General features: G+C 35.7%; 2 protein-coding genes across 3 annotated transcripts in view; one reads left to right on the top strand and one right to left on the bottom strand.

Moving 5' to 3' along the window:
- epha4l (eph receptor A4, like) overlaps positions 1 to 11,180 on the top strand; it is a 92,245-nt gene extending 81,065 nt beyond the window's left edge. The window contains exons 15-18 of one of the 2 annotated variants that reach the window (XR_012391051.1): positions 4,766 to 4,959; positions 8,116 to 8,277; positions 8,376 to 8,814; positions 8,885 to 11,180. Coding sequence is in view for 1 of the 2 variants with exons in the window: in XM_682606.7 (XP_687698.2) it covers positions 4,766 to 4,959; positions 8,116 to 8,277; positions 8,376 to 8,490 (471 nt within the window). In the remaining variant the exon portion in view is untranslated. Of the gene's footprint in view, positions 1 to 4,765; positions 4,960 to 8,115; positions 8,278 to 8,375 lie in introns of both variants that reach the window. The other variant, XM_682606.7, reaches the window with a different exon arrangement.
- An 890-nt stretch (positions 11,181 to 12,070) lies between these two features.
- On the bottom strand, positions 12,071 to 27,060 carry si:ch211-191a16.2. Its single transcript, XM_001338514.8, has 15 exons — positions 26,937 to 27,060; positions 26,201 to 26,308; positions 25,887 to 25,997; positions 25,496 to 25,603; positions 25,205 to 25,315; positions 24,827 to 24,934; positions 24,530 to 24,637; positions 24,221 to 24,331; positions 21,547 to 21,615; positions 19,704 to 21,464; positions 16,106 to 16,270; positions 15,891 to 16,016; positions 15,609 to 15,782; positions 14,087 to 14,260; positions 12,071 to 13,982 (listed from the first exon to the last, which is right to left on the bottom strand). The coding sequence occupies exons 1-15, from the start codon at positions 26,966 to 26,968 to the stop codon at positions 13,850 to 13,852; spliced, it is 3,399 nt and encodes a 1,132-aa protein (XP_001338550.5). The 5' UTR covers positions 26,969 to 27,060; the 3' UTR covers positions 12,071 to 13,849.
- Positions 27,061 to 27,811: the final 751 nt, after the last annotated feature.

Raw genomic sequence — 27,811 nt, 5'->3', positions numbered from 1 at the left:
TGCTCCGGTTTCCCCCACAGTCCAAAGACATGCGGTACAGGTGAATTGGGTAGGCTAAATTGTCTGTAGTGTATGCGTGTGTGAATGTGTGTGTGGATGTTTCCCAGAGATAGGTTGCGGCTGGAAGGGCATCCGCTGCGTAAAAACTTGCTGAATAAGTTGGTTCATTCCGCTGTGGCGAACCCGGATTAATAAAGGAACTAAGCCGACAAGAAAATGAATGAATGAATGAAATAAAATAAATAGTTTTGATTAAAATATATCAATGTCACATCATCCAATCAAATGTAAAGACCATTTTGAGGGATGTAAAGAATAATGATCCCAGCAGGAACAGGACGTCAACGTGACGTAAGATTGACGTTGTACCTCAAAGTTGTGGGACATTGTATTTTGGGTGGAAATGAAGATCGGGTGACATCAGAATCCAACGTCAGACTGACATCAGTGTCCAATGTTGGACAGACATTGCATTTTTGTTACTTTCCAATGCAACCTTAAAGAGCCCCTATTATGGGTTTTTGAAAATGGCCTTCCATGCAATGTGTAAGTGAATGAAAACATCCAACTGAGGTTTAAATCTAAACGTGCACCTTGTTTAAAACTATTAATTCTTTGGCGAAATAGTCGACTCGGAGTCAAATAAGCAGATAGAGTTGGGTTCGGATCTTTAGTTTGATCGCATCCACATCGATACAGTCGCAACAGACTGGGTCATCGATTTGGGAGCAAATGAATCGCTGGACGATTTATATGGGAGTCACTGGGATTAATAGTTAAAAATAAATGCATGTTATAAATGCATATATAAAAATAAATGCATATATATAAATGCATGACAATGAAAGTGCTTTTTGACCTTGCACGCATATTAGCCTGTTGTTGAAGACCCCTAAAACCAAAATATGACCTTTATTAATGCAAAATAGAGGCTCTTTAAAAACAACCCAATACCAACATCTAATGATGTTACAGCTTGACGTTGTTTGGACGTTACCACTATGATGTCTTTCAGATGAATTTTGGTTGCCATACCTGACGAATAAATGTCAGTAATTGACTTCAATGTGACGTTGGTTTAAGATGTTGGCTTGATGCTGGATTTTGGTCACTTACCAACGCAACCTAAAAACAACCAAATATCAACATCTTTTGACGTCGTTATTGGACGTTAACAGAACAGACATTGAATCGTGTGCCTACTGGCATGGTCCTAAGATATTTCCTGTTATACATTTTTAATTTCCATAGCTTCAAACAATCCAAAAAGGTCCACATATTGATCAATTATACAATAACAGCTGTTTTAACTTTACATAATGACATAATTAAACATATTCTCAGTTGAAAACTAAAGAATTGCAATACAGTTCTGATTATTTGGTTTCCCTCTGGTCATTATTTGTAAGTATATGTATAAAACCTAATTTAACCAACAGGATTCAACAATAGTATCTGGATGCAGACTTGGATTTGCAAGCTGAGATTGCATTTCTCAGAGATATGTCAGACCATGGGCGTAAATCTGATTTAACAGTAGGGGGGGACAATAAATATAAAATTTCTTTCGAGCATTTTTTTGAAGGGGACACAAATAATACAGCCGAATTGTACTAATAAAGATATGTCCCCGCAGTTAAAAATAGTTTCATCATTATTATTATTATAGCATGGAGACTACGTGAAGTTTTTATCAGGTTCAAAGATAAAGCATTTTTTTCTTAAAAACTACTTATTGCATTGTTTGTAGTGTTGTTTACAGTCAACAGACTGACTCCTGAAGCAGAATAAATGCAGGAAAAGACATTTTCCATACTCATAATAACTAGTTTACATTAAACTTAAATTGACCGACCATGTTGTAAATAGGTGAGCCTGTGAAGTTCATCTGCTAAACAGCCACAACTCCAAAAACATTTTAAAACACCCTTACCTGCCACTGTACCTCTGACTAACCCTGCTCTGCCTGTTCCTCAATCATTTTTTTCTCCTTTGCCTGTGATTGATATTGTGACATTAGTATTTTCATAAACACTCTTTCCTAAAGCCAAATTGCTTAATATGTGAACTTTTTTATACTTGCCGTTTATTTTCTCTGTCATTTCATCCAATGCATGACACTGCCAGGCAAGTTTATTTACACTGTAGCACATTTTATACACAATGGCAATTCAAAGTACTTTACATAAAGAATGTAAACTATCATAAAAATAATCACAACAATAAAAACAAGGACATTATTTTTTTCAAATTAATTGAGTCACTTTAGAACAGAATAGAAACTGATTATACAAAAAAACAGTGGGGTTAGACTGGACATAGCAAAGTGCTCATGTAGCAAATACACAGCTAAACAATATGCTAATTGTGGTCGTTAATGTTACGTTAACATTATGCCAAGTCGTCACAAATAAAACAATGCATGGGAAACGGCTTTGGGCGTTGCAACAAGCTAACGCTAACTAGATCATTCCTTTTTACCGCTAATACAGCAGATTCATGGACAATTACGTCGGTAATCAGCATTTTTTTGCTGCAAATAATTTATGAACGAGTCCTTATTAACTACATTGAAGAGAATTGCTTTATTTAAGTTGGATAAAATCCCCTACTTACTTGCTGAAATTTACTTAGCCGCAGCCGCACACCTGACGTGTGCTTGTGTGTGAGTAGGTGAGAAGAGCTGGGGAAAGCATGCAGTGGACCGAACCACTCTAAGGAAGGGGAGGGGGAACTCAACTGTTTCTAAATGCATTTAAATAATGATGAATGCGGTTTTCTTTCTACTTAGTAAATTATTTTAGGTATATATACATATATTTTTCACAATTGAGAGGTTTTTTTAAATAATAATTTTTTTGGGGGGGGGAAGGGCAACCCTCGGATGGGAGGGGACATGTCCCCCCCGGGATTTACGCCCGTGTGTCAGACACAATACATTCAATGAAGCTAATGATGCCGCTGTGAGGGGTTGGGTTAGGTATGCACATTAAAAAGCATTGCTAGCTGGTAGCTAGCTCTCTGCAACTCTCACATGATTGCCCACTGAAGCTAAGCAGGGCTGCACCTGGTCAGTACCTGGATGGAAAGCTTCTGTAGGTTGCTGCTCGAAGAAATGTTAGTGAGACCTGCAGGGGGCACTAAACCTGTGGTCTGTGTGGGTCCTAACGTCCCAGTATACTGATGTGGATCAGTGAGCGATGTTTTTGTGGCGCAATATGGCTGCTGTCGTGTCATCCAAACAGATGCTGCACACTGGGGTAGATTCCACCCAAAAATCTGTAAAGCATTTTAAGTATCTAGACAAGTGCTATATAAATATAAGTAGTTATTATTGCATGCACTGAGTCTGCATCCAGACCCCTCTTGGTGTGTGTGAAAAAGTGTTTTTTTGACATGTGCTCAAGGAGGAAAGCAAGTTTCCCTGTAAAATAATTATTTGCTGTCCAAAGTGAATGCCAAAACAAGTGCAAAAATATGTAAAAAAAAATAATGCAAATAAAATAATTAATTAAACACACTGTAAGGCTTGAAACTTACGCTGCTATTCTGAACCAATAATCGGAAACAGAAAGCAATTGAAGGATGGCGTGTTTAAATCCATTATTTATCTGACTCCATTGTAATTAATCTGACTCCATTAAAGTTGTTATCATCGTTGATAAAGAGAAATAATCTTTACATCTTAAAGCAGGCAAAGTTGTTTATTAAGTTACATGATCAAATATACAGACATTAGAATGACACAAACTAACATACTGTATAAAGAAATTAGCTGTAACGTATGCACTGCTGAGCAACAAAGACAGCGAAACTGCCTTTGTTAGCATATGAGGCTACGCACTGGTGTGCGGGAGATGCAGAGTAAAAGCCATTCTCCCAGATCAACAGTTACCTTTCCCTATTATACCCTGAGCAAAGCATTGTCAAACATGAGTGAAAACCAACCCCCAAAACCAGCTGAACATGAGAGCAAAGTTGAGGAGATGAAGTGGGGGAGAAGTACATTAACATACTCTCCTCAGGCCATGACCCAACAATAGTAAATATATTATAGACTGAAATACAATTAATCAATGTCTCTGTTAATTTCATCACTACAACACTGAAGTCATGAACTGTCAAATGACACCAAACATGACAAAGATATCTGAAGGAAGAGCACAAGTAGATGAATTGTGTATGGTGAAAAGCACATGGTTACTCTAAGCAGAGATGTGTATCGGAGCTGTGAGGAACTCTGCCTCACCAGGAGGACCCATCCCATGCTTGGAATGTCTCAGTAGTCCTTCATTAGCATAGAAGGAAAAGTAGATAATATTTTCTCAGCTTACAACACAATCATAATAAAATAAACCTATGCTGCAGAAGCAGATTTATAAACTGTAAAGCAATACATAGCAATGTATAGTACATTTAAAGTGGATCAAAATTGGGTGTTGTTCAATAGTTTTAGACAATTTTCATTCACTTCAAATGTTCACTACGGTAGACTATGTGCATTTGTGTGTGCAAGTGTGAAATATTGAAGAGGGGGCATGCAGTTTGTGTTAGGGAGGTCTCAGGATTTAATACATGTACTAAAATGACCAGAAAAAATAATGTATGCTTGTCATGTCTACAGTTTTAGCATTCTCATGGTACACTATTTAATGCATGCAGGGTATTAATACTTTGCTTTATCGTGGCATTGTGTGCTCTGCCAAATGAGTTGAATGCAGTAATTCAGAAAGACCCGTCATTAATTTCCTTCCATGTTTCCTAGGTGATCAAGGCAATAGAGGAAGGCTACCGGTTGCCGCCGCCCATGGAGTGTCCGCTGGCTCTGCATCAGCTCATGCTGGAGTGCTGGATGAGGGAACGCGCCGACAGGCCCAAATTCAGCCAGATCGTCAACATGCTGGACAAACTCATACGCAATCCTGCCACGCTCAAGAGGACGGCAGGAGACGCCAGCAGGTGCGCATCCACACAAACAGAAGGGGAGGTTTAGAGGAGATTTTGGCTTAAATTGGGTTTTACATTTGTAGATGATAATTTAATAGCTACAGTATTTTGTTTGTTTAATTAGCAGTTGGTTGTGTTTTTTTTTTTAATTCTTCAGAGGATAATTTTAGAAAGTAAGCTACTTTTAATTGGTGTAATCTGTAGCCCTAAAGGTTACCGAATGCAGTTTTTTTTTTTTTACACTTTTCCTCAATTAGTTTTAGTGCATTAAAAATTATACAAATTATGCATTAAATTGGTTAAAATTTGTTGTAATAAATTATTAAAAATATTCAAATGTTGTTTTGAAGCGTCTATTTATGCATTATGGTTTCACAAAAATATTAAGTAGTTTCTAATTGTTTTTTAGATCAACATAATATTTCAATGATTTCTAAAAGACCAGAATTCAGCTTTGTATCACAATAAATACAAATTAAAATCCATTCAAATTACCCTTTGAATATATTTTAATATGATTATTTATAATGATACTAAGAGAGGATATTAGAAAGGAAGCTACTTTTAACTAATATGTAGCACTAAAGGTTACAGAATGCTGTTATTTACATTTTTTTTACTGAATTAATTTTTGTATTTATCTTTTTATATTTGTATTTATTTTTAAAAAATATATTCTAATATATATTTTGAATATTTATTAACTATACAATAAATAGGTTAAATTATTCCCTGTTAAATAAATTATTCAAAATATATATTTAAATGTTCTTTTGAAACATTAATATTTCTGTAATATGGTTTCACAAAAATACTGTTACTAAATGCAGTTTCTTATGGAATCAGTTTAGTCTCAAAAAAATTCACGCAAAAGACACGATGTACACGTGCGTAGCCAAATTCATGTGCATAAAATCAAATTCACGTGCGTAAAATATTTATTTATATTCACAAAAAAATTTAATGTGCACAAAATAAAAGTACATTTTCATAAAATACGTTTCACAAATGCAAAACACGATTTGCAAATGTATAGGAGTGTACAAAAAGTTTTGAATGTTTAAAACTTGCGAGTTCATCCTGAATGAGAATGTGCAAATCCTCTTTCACGTACGACTCCCCCTGGATATGTGTGTGTGTAATTTTGAGCCTTTCCTGTCAGAGTCAGCGCAAGTCGTACCTTTCAGCCAATCAGATGAGAGCTGTAGTCAATGACACCAACTCTGCGCTTCATTTGCGCAGACTGTTTCTCTCCAGCATGGCGAACGGAGAAAACAGCAGTCGCAGTTGCACTTTTTTTCATTTATATAATTATTTGTCCAAAGCCTCACTTTTTTTATCCATTATTTTGCCGCATCTCCACTCTTCTTATTTATTTTCTCGCAGCCTCATGAGCAGAATGTAGCCTGCAGAATGATGAATTGTGAAATCGTGTTTTGCATTTGTGAAACGTATTTTATGAAAATGTATTTTTATTTTGTGCACGTGAAAATTTTTTGTGAATATAAATAAATATTTATGCACGTGGATTTGGCTACGCATGTGTACATCGTGTCTTTTGCGTGAATTATTATTGAGTCTAATCTGTCTCCATAGTTTCTAACTTTTTTTTTTTTTTTAACTCATTTTAATATTTCATTATTTTCTCAAAGACCAAAATTCAGTTTTGTATCACAATAAAATACCATTTAAGGCCCATTAACACCAGGACACTTTTTGCATGCGTATTTTGTTAATGTTTAATTCCTTGTGACTTAATAAAGTGCGCCAATGTGCTTGTGCACACTAACGTGCAAGACGCTAAGCATAAAAATGTCACTTTTTAAGAAACGCCTCATGCTCGGTTTTTGTTTTGTAATTCAAATTATCCTTATAGATATTAGACATTAGAATATATTTGAATATGATTATTTAAAATGAAAATAAGAGAGGATATTTTTAAAAAGGATTCTACTTAAAATTTTTGTAATCTGTATGCGTAAGGTTACAGAATGATTAGTTTTACTTAATGTATATTTGATTTTTTTTTAATATAAATTTATAAATATTTTTATAAATTTGCAAAAATAAAATATTCAAATATATATTTGAATGTTCTTTTGAAACTTATAATGAAATACACATACATATGTATATCTTTAGATATTTATGTTTTATAGTTTCATCAAAAAAATTAAGCAATACGACTTTTTAATTGTGTTTTTAGCATCAGACTAATATTTCATTGATTTCTGAAAGACCTGCCTATGAAAACTGTCGTAATGTAATGCAGGTAATCCAGCTTTAAATAATAGCAAATAAAATACTTATATAAACAAAAAACTATTGTTTGAATATTTTTGATTTTGATTATTAAAAATGATAACAAGGTTTTGTAATATTATTATTTTTACAGTATAAAAAGTTGCATAAAAGCTTATTCTGTGTGCAGAAATCTTGCTATTTTTTTTCAATGGTTAATTGTGTTCTTGAAACAAATCTAATATATGTCTTTGATTAGCACAAAACGCAAAAAAATATAGTTTAATTTTATCCAGTTTCTCTACAAAGTTTAATTGGATTTTACTGTTGTTTCAGAAATCATGTTTATATGTTTATAATCTTTAACACACGTATGTGAGTGTGTATATATATATATTTTTTTTTATTTTTTTTTATTTTTAGCAAATATTTTCAAAATGATCTTTGACAGAGCAAGGAACTTTTCACAGTATGTCTGATAATATTTTTTCTTCTGGAGAAAGTCTTATTTGGTTTATTTTGGCTAAAATAAAAGCAGTTTTTAATTTTTTTTTAATCATTTTAAGGATTTCATTAGCCCTCTTAAGCGATATTTTTTGATGGTCTACAGAACAAACCACTGTTATACAATGACTTGCCTAATTACCCTAACCTGCCTAATTAACCTAGTTAAGCCTTGAAAATGACACCTTAAGCTGAATACTAGTATCTTGAAAAATATCCACTAAAATATTACCTACTGTCATCATGAAAAAGATAAAAGAAATCAATTATTAGAAATTATTTATTGTTTAAAAATGTTGAAAATTTCTTCTTTGCATAATCAGAAATTGGGGAATAAAATATACAAGGGAGCTAATAATTTTGACTAACTGTAAGTTAACAAGTTTTACACTGTATTAAAGTACTTTTTCATGTTGACCTTAGGTCACACCCCTCAACAATTAACCACGCCCCCTCAGAATGCTCCGCCCCTTCTTTGGCTTCAGTGGACGATTGGCTGAAACTCATTGGACTAGAGCAATACAGAGAAAACTTCAACACCGCAGGCTACAGCAGCATAGAGAGCGTAATACCCATGAATCACGAGTGAGCATCACATTACACAACAACAACACACCTGTAATCACACACCCCCAACATGCTTCAAAATGACCACAAAACACCCATATGCTGCTCTTTTACAGAGATCTGGCCAAAATGGGAATCTCATGCAGCGCACATCAGAGGAAGATCCTGAGCAGCGTGGAGGATTTATTATCTGGAATGCATCACAGGCAAGACTCTAAAGTTCCTGTCTGATCTGTGACGAGGAGAAAAAAAAAACGATGCATCATGTTGGTCGACATGAATTACAAGAGGGACGGAGTATTTCACATCACTCTTGCACTTTAATGGAATATGAAAGGTATGGAGATCATAATGAATGAGCTAAACTGCACTTTTCTGGAGCGCTTTGTGCTTTATGGGGAGTTTTTTTATCTTCTCTGGGTGTCTGAGGATTTTGACGCTGGCCTTTTGCCGACAATTAAAATGACTCAATAGGATGGGATGAGATGTCTCTGACCCAAGCGGCGAGGCAGTGTTTTTTCGATGGGAGAAAGTTTGGGAAGTGCCCTTCCTTCTGTAAGTAGAAAAAAAAGTCAAACGTTTAAAAAGCAAGGGCAAAAATGAACCACAATGCTTTTCTCCTCAGGATTTTTTTTCCCCAGGATGGCCGCTTGTCATCAGCAGGAAGGAATTGCTCCCCGTGGATCAGATCTGAACGTTAAATTCAAACAGATCTTTTGCCTCGGGAGATTTTCAGCCTTCGCAAACTAAACTAAAAGACCTTTCGGTGTGCTTGTTTTATGAAGGCCAGATGGAGCTTTCAGAGGCATTGCTGAATGGAAAATCATATTGCTTTATTTGTTGGGGAGAAAAAAAAAGGAGTAATGAAATAAAGGGAGTGAGGAGATAGATCCAGATAAGATTTAGTCTTAAGTTACTCATGTTCTGTGTGTTCAGTCTTTGCATTTTTAAAGTAGCAAAGTTAATGACTTAATCAGACGGCTCTTCCTTGTTTCTTTCTGTCTTGTTTTTATTCCCTCAGTTTGATTTCATTTACAGCACCTCCTTGTCAAAATGTACTATGAATACTGTTGATTCTATCTACGCTACCTGACAAAAGTCTTGTCGTCGATCCCAGTTATAAGAGCAACGAATAATAATAACTTGATTCTAGTTGATCATTTGGAAAAGTGGTAGAAGGTAGATTTTTTTTAGGTGAAAAACTTCATCCCAATGATCACAAATACTGCAAAAGACCTACTGGAACCCGCATGGGCCCAAGATTCTCACAGAAATCAGTCAAGTTTGGTGAAGGAAAAATCATAGTTTGGGGTAACATTCAGTAGGGGGCATGCGAGAGATCTGCAGAGTGTATGGCAACATCAAGGTACACAGGTACACAGGAGTGTATGGCAACATCTGAGGTATCAAGACATTTCATTACAAACCACAAGAGAGGGCAAATTCTTCAGCAGGATAGCGCTCCTTCTCGTTCATCAGCCTCCTCATCAAAGTTCCTGAAAGCAAAGAAGGTCAAGGTGCTCCAGGATTGGCCAGCCCAATCACCATATGTGAACATAATTGAGCAAGTCTGGGTTAAAATGAAGGCTTCGAAGATGAATCCAAAGGATCTTGATGAACTCTGGGAGTCCTGCAAGAACACTGTCTTTGCCATTCCAGATCACTTAATTTCTATTTTTTATTATTTATTTTTGTGTACACCACAACACAATATCAATAATTCACACTTTTTTATAATAACTAAGGGTAAACAAGAGCATTCAAAAACAGTCCCCCATAATGCCCCCAAGAAAAATCCAAATGAAAAACGCACACAGCAACATTAGCAACAACATGAATTTTCAAAGCAACTAAATAAATATACATAAAATATAAAAAACTCAATCACAGATTAATAAAAAGGGCAGAGATCTTGAATTTTTTTTTATTAAATAAAAAATAATAAATCAGAGGTGTGTTGTATTCTTGACAAAATTAATTAGAGGAGTCTAGTTGTTATTTTTTTTTTTTTTCAGTGGAACCTCTTAATGGAAACCTATGTTTTTCAATATATAGAAAATACGTTAAACCTTCTAACCATAAAACCATGAAGACGTCCAGTGTAATAAAGTCTGTCTCCGGGTTATCAGTAACGCAAAGGCTAGAACATTAGCATTCTTATTTTCAGATGACTTCATTAATAAGTGATTTAAGTCATTGCAGAGATGTATGGATGCAGTCCTCCAACCTCATGGAGTCAGACACAATATTCACTCTGTTCACTGCAGCATGACAAGACTAAGTAACAAGACTACTGTCTATGCAAGGTCAGACCTTACTGTCCTAATTAAATCATTAAAAATCAAGGCATGATCATATTTTATTTTGATCAAATAAGCGTAATCTACAGGACTTTGCCTAGCTCATAAGCCACTTCTGATACCAAATGATCAACTAGAAGTCAAGTTATTATTTGTTGTTTCTAAACTTAGATAGGCGACAAGACTTTTGTCAGGTAGTGGTCACAAAATTAAATCTGTGTAATTTGATAAAGAGTTTGGAACTGCTGAATTAATCGAATCATTATATTTTTAAAACCTCTTTTCACTGTACATAATCTAGGCTTTTGTATGTACATAAGATAGTTATTATTATTTGCTTGTCTTCTTGATGTACATAATACCATCAGTCGTTTCCATGTACAGTTTCCTTTATTTTCTTCTTTTTTTATTTACATGTGCAAGAAGATGTTAATGGAATGTATGTAATAAGTGAGCATAATATTCATCATGGCAGCGCTTTTAACATTGTAAAACAGCAGTGGCTTGGTAACAGGTTGAAGAGTCTTTTAATTTCTGTATTTCCATCTTTAGGTGCACCTAACTTATGAGCTTTATTTATGATCTTTTGTATCTAGTTCTTCAAATAAAATGTCAAATAAATTATTTGTAGTCGGAGTTATATATTGTCAGGTATGAATATGAGAATCAGCACCTCCAAGTCCAAGGTCATGGTTCTCCACTGGAAATAGATGATTTGCCATATCCAGGTTGGAGGAAAGTCATTAACCCAGATGGAGGAGTTCAAGTATCTCAGGGTTTTGTTCACGAGTGAGGGAAGGATGGAATGTGAGATTGACAGGCGGATTGGTGCAGCAGCAGCAGCATTAATGTGGTTGATGTACCGGTCTGTTGTGGAAAAGAAGGAGCTAAACCGAAAGGCAAAGCTCTTGATTTACCGGTCAATCTATGGTCCTACTCTCACCTATGGTCATGAGCTTTGGGTCATGACTGAAAGGACAAGATCTCAGACACAAGCAGCTGAAATGAGTTTCCTTCACAGGGTGGCAGAGCGCACGCTTATAGACGGTGAGGAGCTCTGACACCCAGGAGGAGCTCGGAGTAGAGCCGCTGCTCCTCCACATCGAGAGAAGTCAGCTGAGGTGGCTGTGGCTGTTTCGGATGCCTCCTGGACGCCTATCTAGGGATGTGTTCCTTGCATGTCCCACCAGGTGGGGGCCTTGGGGAAGACCCAGGACAAGCTGGAGGGACTATGTCTCTTGGCTGGCCTGTTAGCACCTCCGGATCCCCAAGATGAACTGAAGGAAGCGTCTGGGGAGAGGGAAGTCTGGAGTTCTCTACTAAGACTACTGCCCTCGCGACCCGGCCCCGGATAAGCGGATGAAAATGACATAAACATTCGCTCTAAGTTAGTTTAATGACTTTCATGATCATGTTCTTGCATTCAGATAGCAAATATGGAATATTAGAACACTAATTTTTATAAGAAAGGGGAGGTAAAGCAAGGCAAGTTACATAAATACACAATGGTAATTAGAAAAATGCTGGGTTCATGTTGTCCATACACCAACTAGAAATTATTTACATTTATTCATTTAGCAGACAGTCTAAAGTGACTTACAAATGAGGACACATTCAGCAATTCAACAAGAAGAGGCAATACAAACAAAAAGTGCTAATTACACAAACAAACTGTTAGTGTTCAGAGAATTAAGTGCTAGAATAAGAGAAGGGAATGTATTTTTTAGAGAGAAGACTGTTTCTACAGGTGATTTGTCAAACTCATTCATCTGTGTGAGGCACATTCATGGTGTGTTCACACCAGATGCGAATTAGGCCTCAAGCGTGAGTGACTTACATGTTAAGTCAACGCAAAGACGTGAATAGACATCCTACGCGTGAATGAGGTGGCACGAATAACGCAAGTAGAGCATTTTGTGTGTTTGACATTGACACTGCAAATTGCTCTAGTTGGAAGCTAGCTCTTGTAGGGGAATGATTATGATGTAGCACCTGTTGTTGGCAGTGTTGCCAGACATGCGATAATATTCGTATTTGTGGATAGATTCGACACTACAATGTACGATCAATACTGAAAAAAATTCTATAATGTTTGATAGTTTCAGGATTTTTTAGCATTTAAAGAGAATTTCATTGTAATCTTAGGGCTTCTATACTAATTGGTCTCGCTGCATCTTTTCTCTACTGTCTGTAGAATATGAAGTTAGACACGTTTTCTATCTCATCTTATGTTACATTTTCTCAGCCAATCAACATGGAGAATGGCTCAAGTAGGGCTGAAAAGGAAGGTGAGAAGGACAGTGGAGTTTGTCCTTGATGTTCTCGTTTTTCCCTATTTAAATGCATCTTATGAACGTGTTTTTCCAAAGTAAATCTCTTCAAAACAAAGCCACAAAACCAGCTCATTACAGATACTCTGAATGTGCTCGTGCACACCTCAGAGTGTGTTAAAAATTCGGAAGGATGCACTGCCTACAAACCAACCAGTACTATGTTGTGGACCATGACGGCATCCAATTTGTAATGCAAAATGAATCCCTAAACATCTGGCAACACATACAGGTATCCAATAGCAGCGACATTGAGGTGGAGTTTAAACCTTCCCACTAAGGTATGCCTATTTTTTTTCTTTCTCTTGCCGACACCAGACAACAGCTTATCAAACTGGGCTTGGCTCAGTCTGAAGCACCGCTGAAAGCCTCCATCATTCTGGTATAGTTTCTGGAGCAGCTGATGAACTCACAGAGCTGGTGCACCTCAGAAATGAGGATCCAGTTCACTCAGACATGACGCCGAACGAGTCTACGCTGTTTTTCAGATTTCCTAAAGCACTTACAAGACAGCTACTCAACAAAAACCATGTTTGCTATTTAGCAATGAACATTCACAGGGAAGACAGAAGCTTTGCCCATGACGTAAATCCATGTATACTGTGAGGTGAATTTGACACACGAATGAAGCGAGTAAACTCAAAACGTTCACACGTCCAGTTACACTCGAATGGCATCTAGTGTGTACAGCATCAGAATTGCATAATTATTTGAGGTTGATTTGTACATTTTTTTTTTCTGTGTAATTTTAGTTTGTAACTGTCTGACTGTCTTTTTAGGAAGGCCAGTGAGAAGTCCATTACAGTAATCCACCCTGCTGGTGATAAAAGCATGAACAAGTTTCTCAATGTAAACAAAGCATCTAATTCTTTCATGTTTTTGAGATGATAGCATGCTGATTTGCCTACTGTTTTGACATGACTACTGAAACTTAGATCTAAGGAGTTGTAAGGAGTTGTGTTACACAAAATATAACGTATATAAATCTGTCAAATTATTCTCCAGATCGAGCTCTTTCAGGTGGGATGAATTTGATTCCAGCACTTTAGTCAGTTGCGCCACACCTTCATGTGTAACTTTACAGTCAGACAACCTGAAGAAAGCAGATTAGATTGAAGACCATGAGAAACTGAACATGAAATGCTAGTTATACAAGTGAAAATAAATGTAAATCTGACACTGTTTCAAATCATTTACCTCAGCCTCTGTAGTTTACAGTGAGGATTCTGCAGTCCCACACAGAGCTCCTGTACGCCTGAGTCTTGTAGATCATTAATACTCAGATCCAGATCTGTCAGACTGGAGGACTTTGAGCTAAAAGCTGAAGCCAGAGCAGTACAACTTTCTTCTGTTAGTCCACATTTTTCCAACCTTAAATAATAAAATATTTATTAGTTGTTTCATTTTTCAACATAATATGCTTTTCACATTTCCAGGTTTCTCAGTAGCATCATAAGAGTATGCGGGAATCCTAAAGGTAATTTCCATACCTTTTAAAGATTTTTTAAAGACCTGACAATATTTTAAGACCTCATCAAGTTAAGAACTCTTCAAGTTCTAATCAGTATCAAACCTTTAACTTAATAAACAGTTGTAGTTAAATCAATGGAGCACAACGAAAAGTGTACGGAACATGGTTGGTCTATGTAATATGCTTACCACTGCATTTTTTGATTCAGTAGAAAAATGTAAAGTTGACTTTGGGCAAGATATTCAAAGTTCTGTTAATTTACAAATATATTCTTTCAGTTTGTTTTATGGGTTAACTTAATGTTAATGGAAACGTTCCACAGTTTAAGATGGTAATGTTGTATATTTGCTAGTTTTCAAATGAGGTATTTCATTAAGTATGCTAATCTGCATACATTTATAGTAAGAAAAAATAAGATTAGTTGATTAAGATTAAGTCAGATTTAAAATTATGATTGGCATATTAGTCTAAGGATTTTACAGAGAGGTTTGGGGAATCTTTTTATTCAGAAAACTCTTTACAGCTATAGGGGAAAATATTTTTTTCTGAATAATTACTTTTATATCATCAAACATATAGGGTATATGCACAGCTAGTATTTCTTCCCCCACTGATAAACTTCCGGTGAACGGTTAATGTGACTTTTTTCAATTTTATACGGTTCCTTTCACAGCATTGATGTTGTTATGTATAAAAATAGAATCAGTTAAATAGACTTCAGCATTCATAGTTCAACGCTAAGGATTTTTTTTTTACTGGTCCGATCGGGCCAGCGGTTAAGATTTTCACTGGCCCCACCAAAACAAAAAAAAAGGGAAGTTAATAGCTATTTTTAGCCGCATATTTTTAAAAATGTGTCAGAAATAAAGTCAGTGGAACCCCTTCAATACTTACAAAAAGTTAATAAAAGTGTTATGCAAACAAAAAGAGCAGTATGGAAAATGAGTGGTTTTTCAATTGCGGTTCGAAATCATTTAACAGAAGGTGGCTGACTTGTCAAACTGAACAAAACATCACTTAACTTTTTTTTTTTTTTTTTTTGTCGCGATGTTCGCAAGTAAATGTCTGCTTCCAAGATGTTAGAAACAGACATTTTCTTTTAGCCTTATAATATAAAATCTATACACAGAAAAGTACATTTAGAAGTCTGTTTTGGATTCTTTATATATTTTTTTTAACTGAAAAAAGAGAAAAGTTATCTTTGAAAGTTATCTGACTTCTAACCTCTTTATGTTTGTTGTAACTCACTTCAGTGTTTCCATTACACTGTGATCTTTCTCCAGAGCAGCACAAAGATGTTTCACTCCAGAGTCTCCAATGGTGTTCCAGCTCAGGTCCAGCACTTTCAGATGGGAAGGGTTTAAACTCAGAGCTTTGCCCAGGTAATCACAACCTGCTTCTGTTATTCTACAAGCCCTCAGACTTGAAAGAAGAGAAAATGCATATGTTGTCCCAATCAAACATCAAAAAAAAATTTTTTACACAATTTATGAGATGTACACTCATTTACAAGTATTTTATTGAACCTACTTTAAAGATTGCAGTCTGCAGTCTGTGTCTTGTAGTCCAGCAGTGCAGGACACATAATCTTCAGCGATTTTGGCCTGCCCTTTGTCATTAAGATTGTAGATTGAGTAGCTGCACCACTCTTTTATCCTGAAGTGACATTAAAACTATTTATTAAATATCTTCAAATTTAATAGATTATTTGTAAGTTTATTTGGATGTATTCCATAAAAACATACAGTTGTTCCCTGTAGCGTGATCTTTTATATCCAACACTGATTAGTTCAGCTCCTCTGTCGTCCAGGTTGTTGTGGCTCAGGTCCAGCTCTCTCACGTTAGATTGTGATGAAATGACAGCAGATGCGGTTATGCAACCTTTATATGTTAAATTACATTCCTTCAACCTGCCAACAATACATGTTTGTTATCATTTGTAGTAGTATTTTTTTCGTTTTTGGACAAAAATATAAATACTGGGTACAGTGAGTAAGTGGATGCGGTTTGCATAAAGTATAAATTTAGGATCTTGTTTATACTTGAAGGTTTAGTTCACCTAAAAATGACGTTTCTGCTATTAATTACTCACCCGGTTCAAACCACTGAGACCTTTGTTCATTTTTAGAACACAAATTAAGATATTTAAGATATGATATTGGATGCGCCTGTCATTGGTTTCAAACAGAAATTCATACAGTGCTCGTGAACAATATTGAAACTAGCCATGTTTCCATCCAAAAATGTAAATTAAACTGTAATATTGTATAAAACATTTGTGAATAAAGATCGGTTTGTATCCAAAGAGAACAAAATTGTCACTTCCTGATAAACTGGTGCCCAATATTAAAAGGAAAAAAGTGAATTGGCTGCGGTAGGAGAAGCCACTTTAATTCTACAAAGTGACGTCATTGAGTTTTCAGCACATCTGTTTAATAATTCTTGAGAAAGACTTGATTGGAACCAATCAGCGCGCTCTATATTGTGAACGAGATGCAACTTCATTAATATGCATGATATGTCTTAGAATGTTTTTACCTGTTTCAGTTTTCAGAGAGACGCCACGTTGTGTTGCCAACCGTAATTCAAACAAGTAGTAGAAGAATTGTTTGGAGACACGGGTCGTCAGTGTTGCATTTATAAATGTGCTGCAACGAAGGTTTTATTTCCATTTCCCCGCAATGAAAGCACTTGAGGACTCAAGCAGTTGGATTACAGTGATCTGCTAACACGCGACAAAAATAGGTTTGTAAGAATTTTTTTTTTTACCCAGGAGAAAATGGACATGGTTAAATCCAGATTTACCACTCGTCGACTTTTAAAAAAAGACGCGGTTCCAGTTGGTGTTGATTGTCCTGTCTTTATGGATTTGGTATGTGTGTGATCAGTGTTCTTTGTTTATGTTTATTCAGAGGCAAAGTTAGTTAGTATCGTCAGCCGAACTCTTTCAGTGTCTAAAGACGGATCTTAGTCAAAATGATTTAGTTACTGTTTGGATGTCTGGATGTTTGGATGATTTAGTTTGTTATCACTACAATATTATGGACTGAAAATCCTCCGCTTCCACACAGCACTTAGGTCCACTGTAAATGTTGCTTTTCGCATCACTGTCTATCTCCCCTGCATTTGTGTTTGTGTTTTCTCTGTGAAAATCAGCTGGGATCCGTTCTCCGTACCTCGCTTAAATGATCTAAGATGATTTTGCCGATCTTGGATCTTTTAATCTCGATAACTGATCTCTCGCTAATTTGGTTCTTCAAACATGTTTGCGAATCTAATTAGAATGTCTGGATAAACTGATCTGAGATCGCTGTGTGTGTTGTGAAGGACAGATCTATCGATCCTTGAAATCATGATCAGCAATGCAGCGATTGGCTGACGGCACAGCAGTGTAAAGACATCATCTGATTAATATTCAATTATCCATGTGAGCAAAATTACATCAAATTAGCAGTAAACGATTTGTTAAATATGACACGCAATAACTTTCCACATTTATTGTGAGCTGCAGGCTTTACACTTTCATGTGTCAAGAGCATTTATCATGTATTTTAATGCATATCAATGTATTTAGTTCTACATTTAGAAAAGATTGTCTTTATTACAGTTTTATTACCGTTTTTTTTTAATCGCTGTATGGAATAACTGGATGTTTACAAAAGCATTTTGATATTGGTAAAGGTGTCTGCAACTTTTGTAAAGCATAATCACTGGCATATTAACTGTCAAAGCATGTTTATGACTGCATAAATGTATTATTGCTTTAAAAAAGTCACATATTGTGCATTTCTATTATCATACACAAATTGTACTAAATAAGCGATCTAAAAAGTTCATATCAATAAAATTTCTCTTTGTACTTTCATTTCGTGGGTGCAGATTGCATAAGTTTTGTTAATATAACTTTATTTTATTAATAACTATAACTTTATATATATATATATATATATATATATATATATATATATATATATATATATATATATATATATATATATATAAAGTTACATTTTTTTTGACTATTTTCCCAAGTGTATATAACTACTACTGTAAGAAAATATCATAATTCGGTACTTTCTCTATTATCTTTGCTTGAACTGACCCGATCTAATCCTGTTTATATGAATTGAACCTGCTTCCGATCAGGTTTGAGCTAGCAGAACTGTTGCTATGACAACAACTCTCAGATCAGCTTTCGTGGTTCCATCCCAAAGAGGGAAGAAATCACTTTCGCGAACGCTCACGCTCAATCTGCCCAGTTGGTGGAATGAACTCCCTAACTGCATCAGAACAGCAGAGTCACTCGCTATTTTCAAAAAACTACTAAAAACTCAACTATTTAGTCTCCACTTCACTTCCTAATCTGCAATTGCCTCTCTGAATATCACACTAACTGTACCCAAAAAAAAAACTAAATAAATAAATAATAAAAAAAAAACGAATACTACTAATACTTTTCTTCTTAGACATTACAGACCTGAAACTTGCCTATAGCGCTTATTCATTGTTGCTCTTAGAGTTGTGTAAATTGCTTCCTTGTCCTCATTTGTAAGTCGCTTTGGATAAAAGCGTCTGCTAAATGACTAAATGTAAATGTAAAATGTAAGCTTTGAAGAACGAAACGATCCTGGATCGGGTCAAATCATCAATATCCAAATCCAGCTAACTGAGTAATCCACGTACGAAGAACGGACCCCTGTTGTGCACGTACTGAAACTCCCCTTTTCATGCAAACCCTTCCCTCTTTCGCTACTCAATGCTCCCACCTAAACAAAGCTGGACTCTCCCAATTTCCTGACTTTTTTCAAACTAGAGGTGTGAAAACACCCTGCTGAGATGGGGAATGGACTGGACTGACATTGTTTCCATTTACTATGATCTTCTATGTGAAGCTGCTTTGACACAATCTACATTGTAAAAGCGCTATACAAATAAAGCTGAATTGAAATGAATGCTTTAAGCAATTTTTTCATTTAATGTTCCAAAATGCACATAAAAATAGATAGATGGAAACATAACCACAAATGCATTCTCGTAGCTTCGTAATATTCCGATTGAACCACTGATGACACGTGGTCTGTTTTACTTTGGGGGATGTTTTTTTATTTTTTTATTTATCTTTTTGGATTTTGGATTGATTTGAAGGACCATTGCTGTCTATGGAGGATGGAGGTCTATGGAGCTCTCAGAATATTTAAATGTGTGTTTTAAAGATGAATAAAGGTCTCTGATGATTGGAAACAAATGAAGAGGAGTAATTAATAACAGCATTGACATTTTTGGGTCAACTATTTCTTTAAGGTTTTTATTTTATTGACTGTTAGCACAGTTAAATGTTCTTACCAGATCTTTTTTGACAGCTTGATCACAGGATGCATCATGTTCAGGACCAGGTCCCCCTTTCCATATTTTTGAAGTTCAAACTCCGCAAACTTCTCATTGGATGCCATTAAAATGTAAACCAGAGCTGAATAAATGTGTGGGTAAATAGGGCCACTATTTAGTTTTCCAGAATTCAGGTAACTTTGCGTTTCAGTAATAAAGGACTGATCGTTAAGTTCCTTCAGACAGTAGTGGAGAAGTAGAGCCCTTTCTGCACAAGTGATGCTTTGTAATATTTTCTTTAGATGCTCAATAGTTTCCTCTTTTTCCAAGGCTATGTATTCCTTCTTCACCAAAAGATCTTTTATGAGGCTGTAATTTGACTGCAATGAATGTCCCAAAAGGAATCGAAGGAAAAGATCAAAACGTCCATTCAAATTTTGTAACGTTTTGTTGACTGCAGATTTGTGTAAGCTCAACATTGTCATTGGCTTTCCAAATTCCTGTGCTTCAAGCACATTTTCACCATTGTTGTGGAAGGAGAGGTGCACATATAGAGCCGCTAGATGTTCCTGAATGCTCAGATGAACAAAGCTGAAGACTTTCCCCTGATACAAGCCAAACTCCTCTCTGAAGATCTGAGTGCACAATCCTGAGTAAACTGAAGCTTCTGCCACATCAATGCCACACTCTCTCAGGTCTTCCTCATAGAAGATTATATTGCCTCTTTCCAGCTGCTCATACGCCAGTTTCCCCAGCTTGAATATCATCTCTTTATCTTTGTTAATTTCATTGTATTTTCTGTCTTTGATGTTGATCTGGGCCATCAGGAAGTGTGTGTACATCTGAGTGAGAGTCTTGGGGATCTCTGCAGTCTCTGCTTCACTCAACATCTTCTCCAGAACAGTGGCTGAGATCCAGCAGAACACTGGGATGTGGCACATGATGTAGAGGCTCCTGGAGGACTTCAGGTGTGAGATGATTGTGTTGGCCAGACTCTGATCACTGATTCTCTTGCTGAAGTATTCCTCCTTCTGAGGGTCATTGAAGCCTCGTACCTCTGTCACTCGATGGACACACTCAGAGGGGATGAGATCTGCTGCTGCTGGTCTGGAGGTGATCCAGATGAGAGCAGAGGGAAGCAGATTCCCCACAATCAGGTTCGTCAGCAGCACATCCACTGATGTCTCTTTGTTTGCATCCCTCAGAGTCTCGTTCCTTCTGAAATTTAAGGGAAGCCGACATTCATCCAAACCATCAAGAATGAACAATACTCTATATTTGTCACTGGATATTTCCATTTCTTTAGTTTGAGGGAAAAAGATCTGAAGAAGATCTGACAGACTGAGTGTTTTGTTCTTCATCAGATTGATCTCTCTGAAAGGAAGTGGAAATATGAGCTGGACGTCCTGATTCTCCTTCTCTTCAGCCCAGTCCAGGATGAACTTCTGCACAGAGACTGTTTTTCCGACGCCAGCGACTCCCTTCGTCAGCACAGTTCTGATGGCTTTGTCTTGTCCAGGTATAGGTGTAAAGATGTCTCTGCATTTTATAGGTATTGTTGCTGTTGCTGCAGTCTTCAAAGATTTTTCTATCCTTTTATACTCATGTTCATTACTGATCTCTCCATTCCCACCCTCTGTGATGTAGAGATCTATGTAAATCTCATTGAGGAGTGTTGGGTTTCTCTGCTTTGCAAATCCTTCAAAAAGGTACTGATGTTTCTGTTTTATGTTTGATTTGAATTTTTTAATTTTGACTTCAAGTGTTTCAGAATCCTGTCTGTTGAAAATATGTTTGTCAGTAACAGTACATATGCACAAATACAGATATTATAATTTGATTATTGGTGTCTTTGACATACTGAGGAATGAATCTTCCAGGTAAGCTTTCAGCCGTCAGGGTATCCTGATAAGAGTTTGTCCGTGAATACCTTACAGGCAAAATACAATTTTGAAGTGAGCATCAAAACTTCATCAAAAAATTTGCATTCAATACAGAAGGCATGATGACTTTTCCTAAATTAAAAAATATATAATCTTGTGTCACTCATTCACTTGTTTTTCTGCAACCAAGCAGGTAAAGGTAATCACAACCACCTAAAAAAGAGCCACAACACACTAAGGGCTCAGCACACTAAGAGCACTGTGCTGCGTCCGACAGATCGCACTATTATGTTTTTCGTTTTCTTTTTCATTCTTTTATAACCTATTTTAACTCATTTTAATTTGTTTTTATCTGTTTTTAATAATTTTTATTGTCTGCATTTTATGCTCCTAAACTTGTCTTTTTTATTCCTGTTTATGTAAAGCACTTTGAATTGCCACTGTGTATGAAATGTGCTATATAAATAAACTTGCCTTGCCTTGCCTTGCCTATTTTAACGAGCTAGGCACAAAGTCTAAAGGGCATGTCGTAAAAGCATTCAGGGCGTGTCCGAATCCACTTTTGCTATTTTAAGAACTGAAAAATATGCTTTGTCTAAACCGTAGTCTAACAGGGATGTGCTTATTCTCTTAATGAGATATGGCTGTGTTTTGAGCATAACATGCAATCAGAGTCTCATCTCCTATTTTCTTTAAGAGACAGTTACGTCAAGAAATGGTACATTTGCTATTTACATGGTGAACTTTGTAAATAGAAAAACTGAACGCTTTACTAGCAAATTAAACAGGCCATCTACAGCAAGAATAAAGAACGAGCCTTCTTTATTCACCCTCTTTACTTTCTTTTTACTTTACTTCTACTCTTTTACTTTTGTGGAATAAGGAAACGGTGTTGTATACACTTCCCTGAAGACATCCATTAGCCTACATACATCATTTCGTTTGTTAAGTGCAAAGATTTGTTTTGAAACTATTTCTAAATTCAGTTCAGGGTTATATCCCAACACACATCCTATTCGTATGCCCCATATGGTGGTGCTTACATCACCAAAACTTGACAGGTGGACAAATCTAAGCTTGTTTTAATTAAAACAAATATAAATATGCATAAAATAAATAATAATAATAATAACATTATAATAAAAATGCAAATGGCCGTGCTATCCCTGGCTGCTTCTGTGGTGGGCTTGTTTCCCAGCTACATGGTGGCTAACAAAAGGGGCAAACCCTCTAGGCCCCATGTCCCCTTTTTCCCAGAGGTGCACAGTGAGCTCATGCAGAATTGGAGGGCACCTTTCTCTTTCCAGTCTGCATGCGCTTCCGCCCTCACCACCCTTAATGGCTGAGTAGCCAGGAGGGGGTATGGTGCAATACACTAGGTGGAGTGTGACGTTTTGTCTATCTTTGTCCACAAATCGCCTTTTCCAGGAGGAGGTCAGCCAAGACTCCTGTCCTAAATGTGTAGGCTGTCTGCTTCCCTTGGGGCCATAGCCTAAACCGACCTCCGTCCTGCATGTTATGGCCACGTAACAGCGCTACCAAGCACAGGCATTGGCTGAGCTGCATGAGGGTGGAGCTGCATGATGATCCAGAAATGCCACCTTTGGCTAAACTTGGCAGATATGCGAGATGTTGATATAGTTTGCTCGAGCAGTTGAGTGTGATGGGGCAAGTCATCTATAGGTGAGCTCAGAAACTGCTCTCCCCACCGACCCATCCACCTCGGCTTCTCCTCGCTAAGGGCGCCCGCCTGCAGCTCCAAGACCTGCTTCACCGCCCCAGCTCACTCTACCAGCTAAGCAGCAGTGTCGAACCCTGTAAAGTCTGGTAAACAAAGCAAGGGAATGCTATGTTCCATCCCCCTAGCAGTTGTTCCTTAGCTCATAGCTGTGTGTTCGGCTTCTTCAGCTCAAAGTATTCCGAGCTCTCCACAGCTGATGGCTTTATAATAATAATAGGCATTCGTTGGTGTGTTTTTTGTTTTTTTTTGCTCTTCAGAATCATAGACTACCTGGCAATATCCTCCAATTTGTCAAATGACATAAAGCATTTTCATTCCCCCCCTCGTGGAACGAGGGTCATGCATGTAACTATTTCGTTAGAAGTCATAAAAACGAACAGAAATACAAGTCTAAAACTTGTTTACAAAGCCTTAAACTGGTTTAACTCGTTCATAAAGTTTCCTGGTTTGGTTATATATAGGTCTCTACTGTGCGGTACTGTACTGATAGGATTTTCTGAATAACTTTTGTATATTCAATTTTTTTTTTATAATACAACATGATTTAGTTTTAACAAGCTGAGTGCTTAATGTGTGTGTAGTTTTCCATGGGGATGATTTTTTGTGTTTTAAATGTGTTAAGAATGTATTTTATTAGTGATGTGAGATTCAGATTCAGTGAGTTTTAGTGTGTACACTTTTGAAGGAAAGTTTGTGCCAGTTTAAATGGTCTTATTAGCATTAAAACAGTACTGTCAGGATTTACTAAACACAGTGAAGAACCAGCACTGTTTTTACACCTGATGTTTATAAAATAAGTTTTGTTGGAAATTCCCTGTCGGATGCTAATTTTATTGGAGGAAAATGTTTAAACGAATCACGCAACACAATTTACTAATGTCACACAAAGTTCTAAAGTAATTAACACATACCTTTGATCCCCTGGATTTTGTCCGTTTTGTAACTGAATTGGTGTTTTCATTGATTTGTCACTTTTCAGGGACACAGCACTGGGATCAGGTGAATGGTGTCTTTGCTGTAAACTGCAAACAACAACAAAAATATCTATCTCAATCTTGGCTAACTTTTATTGCATTCTTACAAATGATGCTCGTCATCGTCAATAATTAAAGACAAAAAAGTTTTAGATGCCTCAGTTGTTACACAACCAAAAAAAGTGGATGTTACATCACATATAACTTAAATATGAATATTAATAATAATGTAAGAAAAGCAATTACCTTTGATCTGGAACACTTGTATTTTGTAATTGAATTGGTGTTTTCATTGATTTGTCACTTTTCAGGGACACAGCACTGGGATAAGGTGAATTGTATCTCTGCTGAACACTGCAAACAGCAATCCATCTCACATTGAGTAACAATGATTACATTGTCAACGTCAAAAATTAGGGACAAAAAAGTTGTTACAACTAAAAACAGTGGATGTTACATCACAAACTTAAATATGATTGCTAATAATAATGCAATTATATTTAGAAAAGCAATTATATTATAAAGAAAAGCAATTTTATTTACCTTTGATAAGAAACATTTGTATTTTGTAACTGAATAGGCGTTTTCATGGATTTGTCACTTTTCATGGACACAACACTGGGAACAAATGAGCCTGATCTTGTCTGAACACTGTTAAAGCAACACCATCTTTAGCATTAGAGAGAAAGATTGTTGAAGCAAATATAATTTTAGCCTTCAATATACTCTAATCTGGCTACCACATTGTCAAAACCAACACAGCTACATGTAAAGTTCATTGGATTTACCTTCAGATAAACAGAATTAAAAAAATTGATTAACCAAGCTTGAACTTTCATAATTTTTTGCTTCTTTTTGCAGACTTTTTAAGTTCTGTCTCTCGCAGTAAATACTAGCAAAACAAAACAATTCAGTCTTTACCTTTGATACCCTGGAGGATCTCCATGTTTTATTTGAATTGGTGTTTTCATTGATTTGTCACTTTTCAGGGACACAGCACTGGGTTCAGGTGGATTGTATCTCTGTCGAAAACTACAAACAGCAAAATGATCCATCTCATATTAAGTAATAATGATTACATTCTTAACTAATGTTTGTCATCATCAAAAATTAGGAACAAAAAGTTATTACAACCAAAATAAGTGGATGTTACATCACATAACACTTAAATATGTATATTATTAATAGTGTAAGGAAAACAGTTATATTTACCTTTGATCTGGAACACTTCCATTTTGTAATTGAATGGGTGTTTTCATCGATTTGTCACTTTTCATGGACACAACACTCGGAACAAATGAGCCTGCTCTCGTCTGAGCGCTGTAAAAGCAACACAATCTTTAACTTTAGAGAAGAAGATTATGTTACAGCAAACATAACTTTTGCATTCAGTATACTGTATCTGGCTTCCACATTGTCAAAACTAACACAGCCATATTTAAATGTAAAGTTTTTTGGATTTACCTTCAGATAAACAGAATTAAATTTTTAAACTAAGCTTAAATTTTCATAATTTTTACTTATCTTTGCAGACTTTTTTTTTTTTGCAGAGGTTTTGTCTCTCTTGCAGCTAAAAACAAAAACAAAACAATTCTGTCTTAACCTTTGATACACTGAAGGATGTCCATCTTTCATCTGAATTGGTGTTGTCATTGATTTGTCACTTTTCAGGGACAAAACGCTGAGATCAGGCGAATGGTATCTTTGCTGTAAACTGCAAACGACAAAAGAAAATCCATCTTAATATTGGCTTACAATAATTACATTCTTACAAATTATGTTTGTCATCATCAAGAGTTAAGGACAAAAAAGTTTTAGCTGCCTCACAGTTGTTGCACAACCAAAAAGTGAGTGTTACATCACATACAACTTAAATACAAATATTAATAATAACATAAGAAAAACCATTATATTTACCTTTGATCTGGAACATTTGTATTTTGTAATTGAATTGGTGTTTTCATGGATTTGTCACTTTTCATGGACACAGCACTGGGTTCAGGTGAATTGTATCTCTGCCGAAAACTGCAAAATAAATATTTGGTAACAATGACTACAACTCTGGGGGGATGGGGGTCAAAAAGTTTGCAGTCATAAAAACAAAATTACAATCTTGTCTAAACTCTAAAAAAATCAACAGAATCTTTAACTTTACAGAGCAATATTATGTTGCAGCAAAAATAATTGTTGCCCTTAGTGATGTTTAGTTAAAAATAAATCTGTATTATCAGAACCAACGGTTATTTTAAGCCATGTGTACACAAAGGTAAATAGATTTACCTTAACTGATAATTTTTTTTAACTGAATGGGTGTTTTCATTGACTTATCGCTCTTTAAGGATAATAGACTGAGCACAGGTGAATCTGGTCTCTTCAGCTGAACGCTATTAGGTGCAACATAATACGTCTTCACAGATCAGGGCAATTAAACATCAATTCCCCTCTAATAATTTTTAGAAGATTAGTGTTTTTTGTAAAACAAAAAAAATCAATTCAAAACGTAAATAGCCATTCTAGGTTGGTAAGTAGTATAATACATATTAACTTAAGTACATGCAAATATATATATATATATATATATATATATATATATATATATATATATATATATATATATATATATATATATATATATATATATTTGAAATCTTACCTTCGCTCTTCATTGTCATCTTCAGCTTTCATTATGATGTTTGCTGAATAGATTTTTAAAAATTCATAACTACAGACTGTGAGAACTTTCTTGTGCTCTCAAGTGATTTGAAAAAGCAAATGACAAGGAATGAGGAAGGATAACAACAAAAAACAAGGCTAGAACTTGCTTAACTTGTTCATAAAGGTTCTGGTTTAGTTTTTACAGTTCACATACTGTGAGGTTGTGTAAAAATTAGTTTGTGATAGTGTCTAAATAGACCTGTATATAATGTTTTGATCATAAAAGTACCTACAGATGATGTTTGCTTATTGTGTATTTTTATAATATAAACCTGTTCTTCAATTAATGTAGTCTGTGAGAAAGGACACTGTTATAACCTTTTTAAGTTAAGTTTTGTTTAAAAGGGGTAACAAAGAAGACTAAAATTTGGTAATAATATTGAATTAGAACTAATAAAAAAGATAAACGTGGAGAACACACTTCAATCCTTAGCACCATAGTGAAAAGTCAGCACAAGGTTTAGAAAAAAAGAAACATTATAATTTAATTAATGGAAATATGAGAACTTTAACAGAAACTAGATGTCAAGCGAAGTGAGAATAGCCTAAAACAACAAACAGAAAGCAGTTGTTACTAAGTTTAGAGGACTAGCTTACCTAATGCAAAAATCAAAGATGAAAATCAACAACATAAACTTCCCTGAGCTTCCTCCCTCAACCATAAACACAGGCGAAAAGATGTACAAATTAAAATAAGGCACTCACCCTTTGGGCACACTTGGAAGTAAATCTCAAATTAAATACAAAATAATGTTTATGTTTATATGTTATGTTTTATAACAAATTCCTCTTTACAGATTACCTAAACTGATA

The sequence above is a fragment of the Danio rerio genome, chromosome 15 (genome assembly GCF_049306965.1).
Source record: "Danio rerio strain Tuebingen ecotype United States chromosome 15, GRCz12tu, whole genome shotgun sequence".
Classification (NCBI taxonomy): Eukaryota; Metazoa; Chordata; class Actinopteri; order Cypriniformes; family Danionidae; genus Danio; species Danio rerio.
Note: the sequence above shows the minus strand (reverse complement) of the source record. Positions and strands in the feature narration are given on the sequence as shown.

Coding starts and splice junctions, on each gene's coding strand:
- si:ch211-191a16.2 (XM_001338514.8), bottom strand. CDS start 26,968: ATGAAAGCTGAAGATGACAATGAAGAGCGAAG. Junction 24,332..24,529: donor ACAAGTGTTCCAGATCAAAG/GTAATTGCTTTT, acceptor TGTTGTTTGCAG/TTTACAGCAAAGACACCATT. Junction 21,616..24,220: donor CAAAATCCAGGGGATCAAAG/GTATGTGTTAAT, acceptor TTTGCCTGTAAG/GTATTCACGGACAAACTCTT.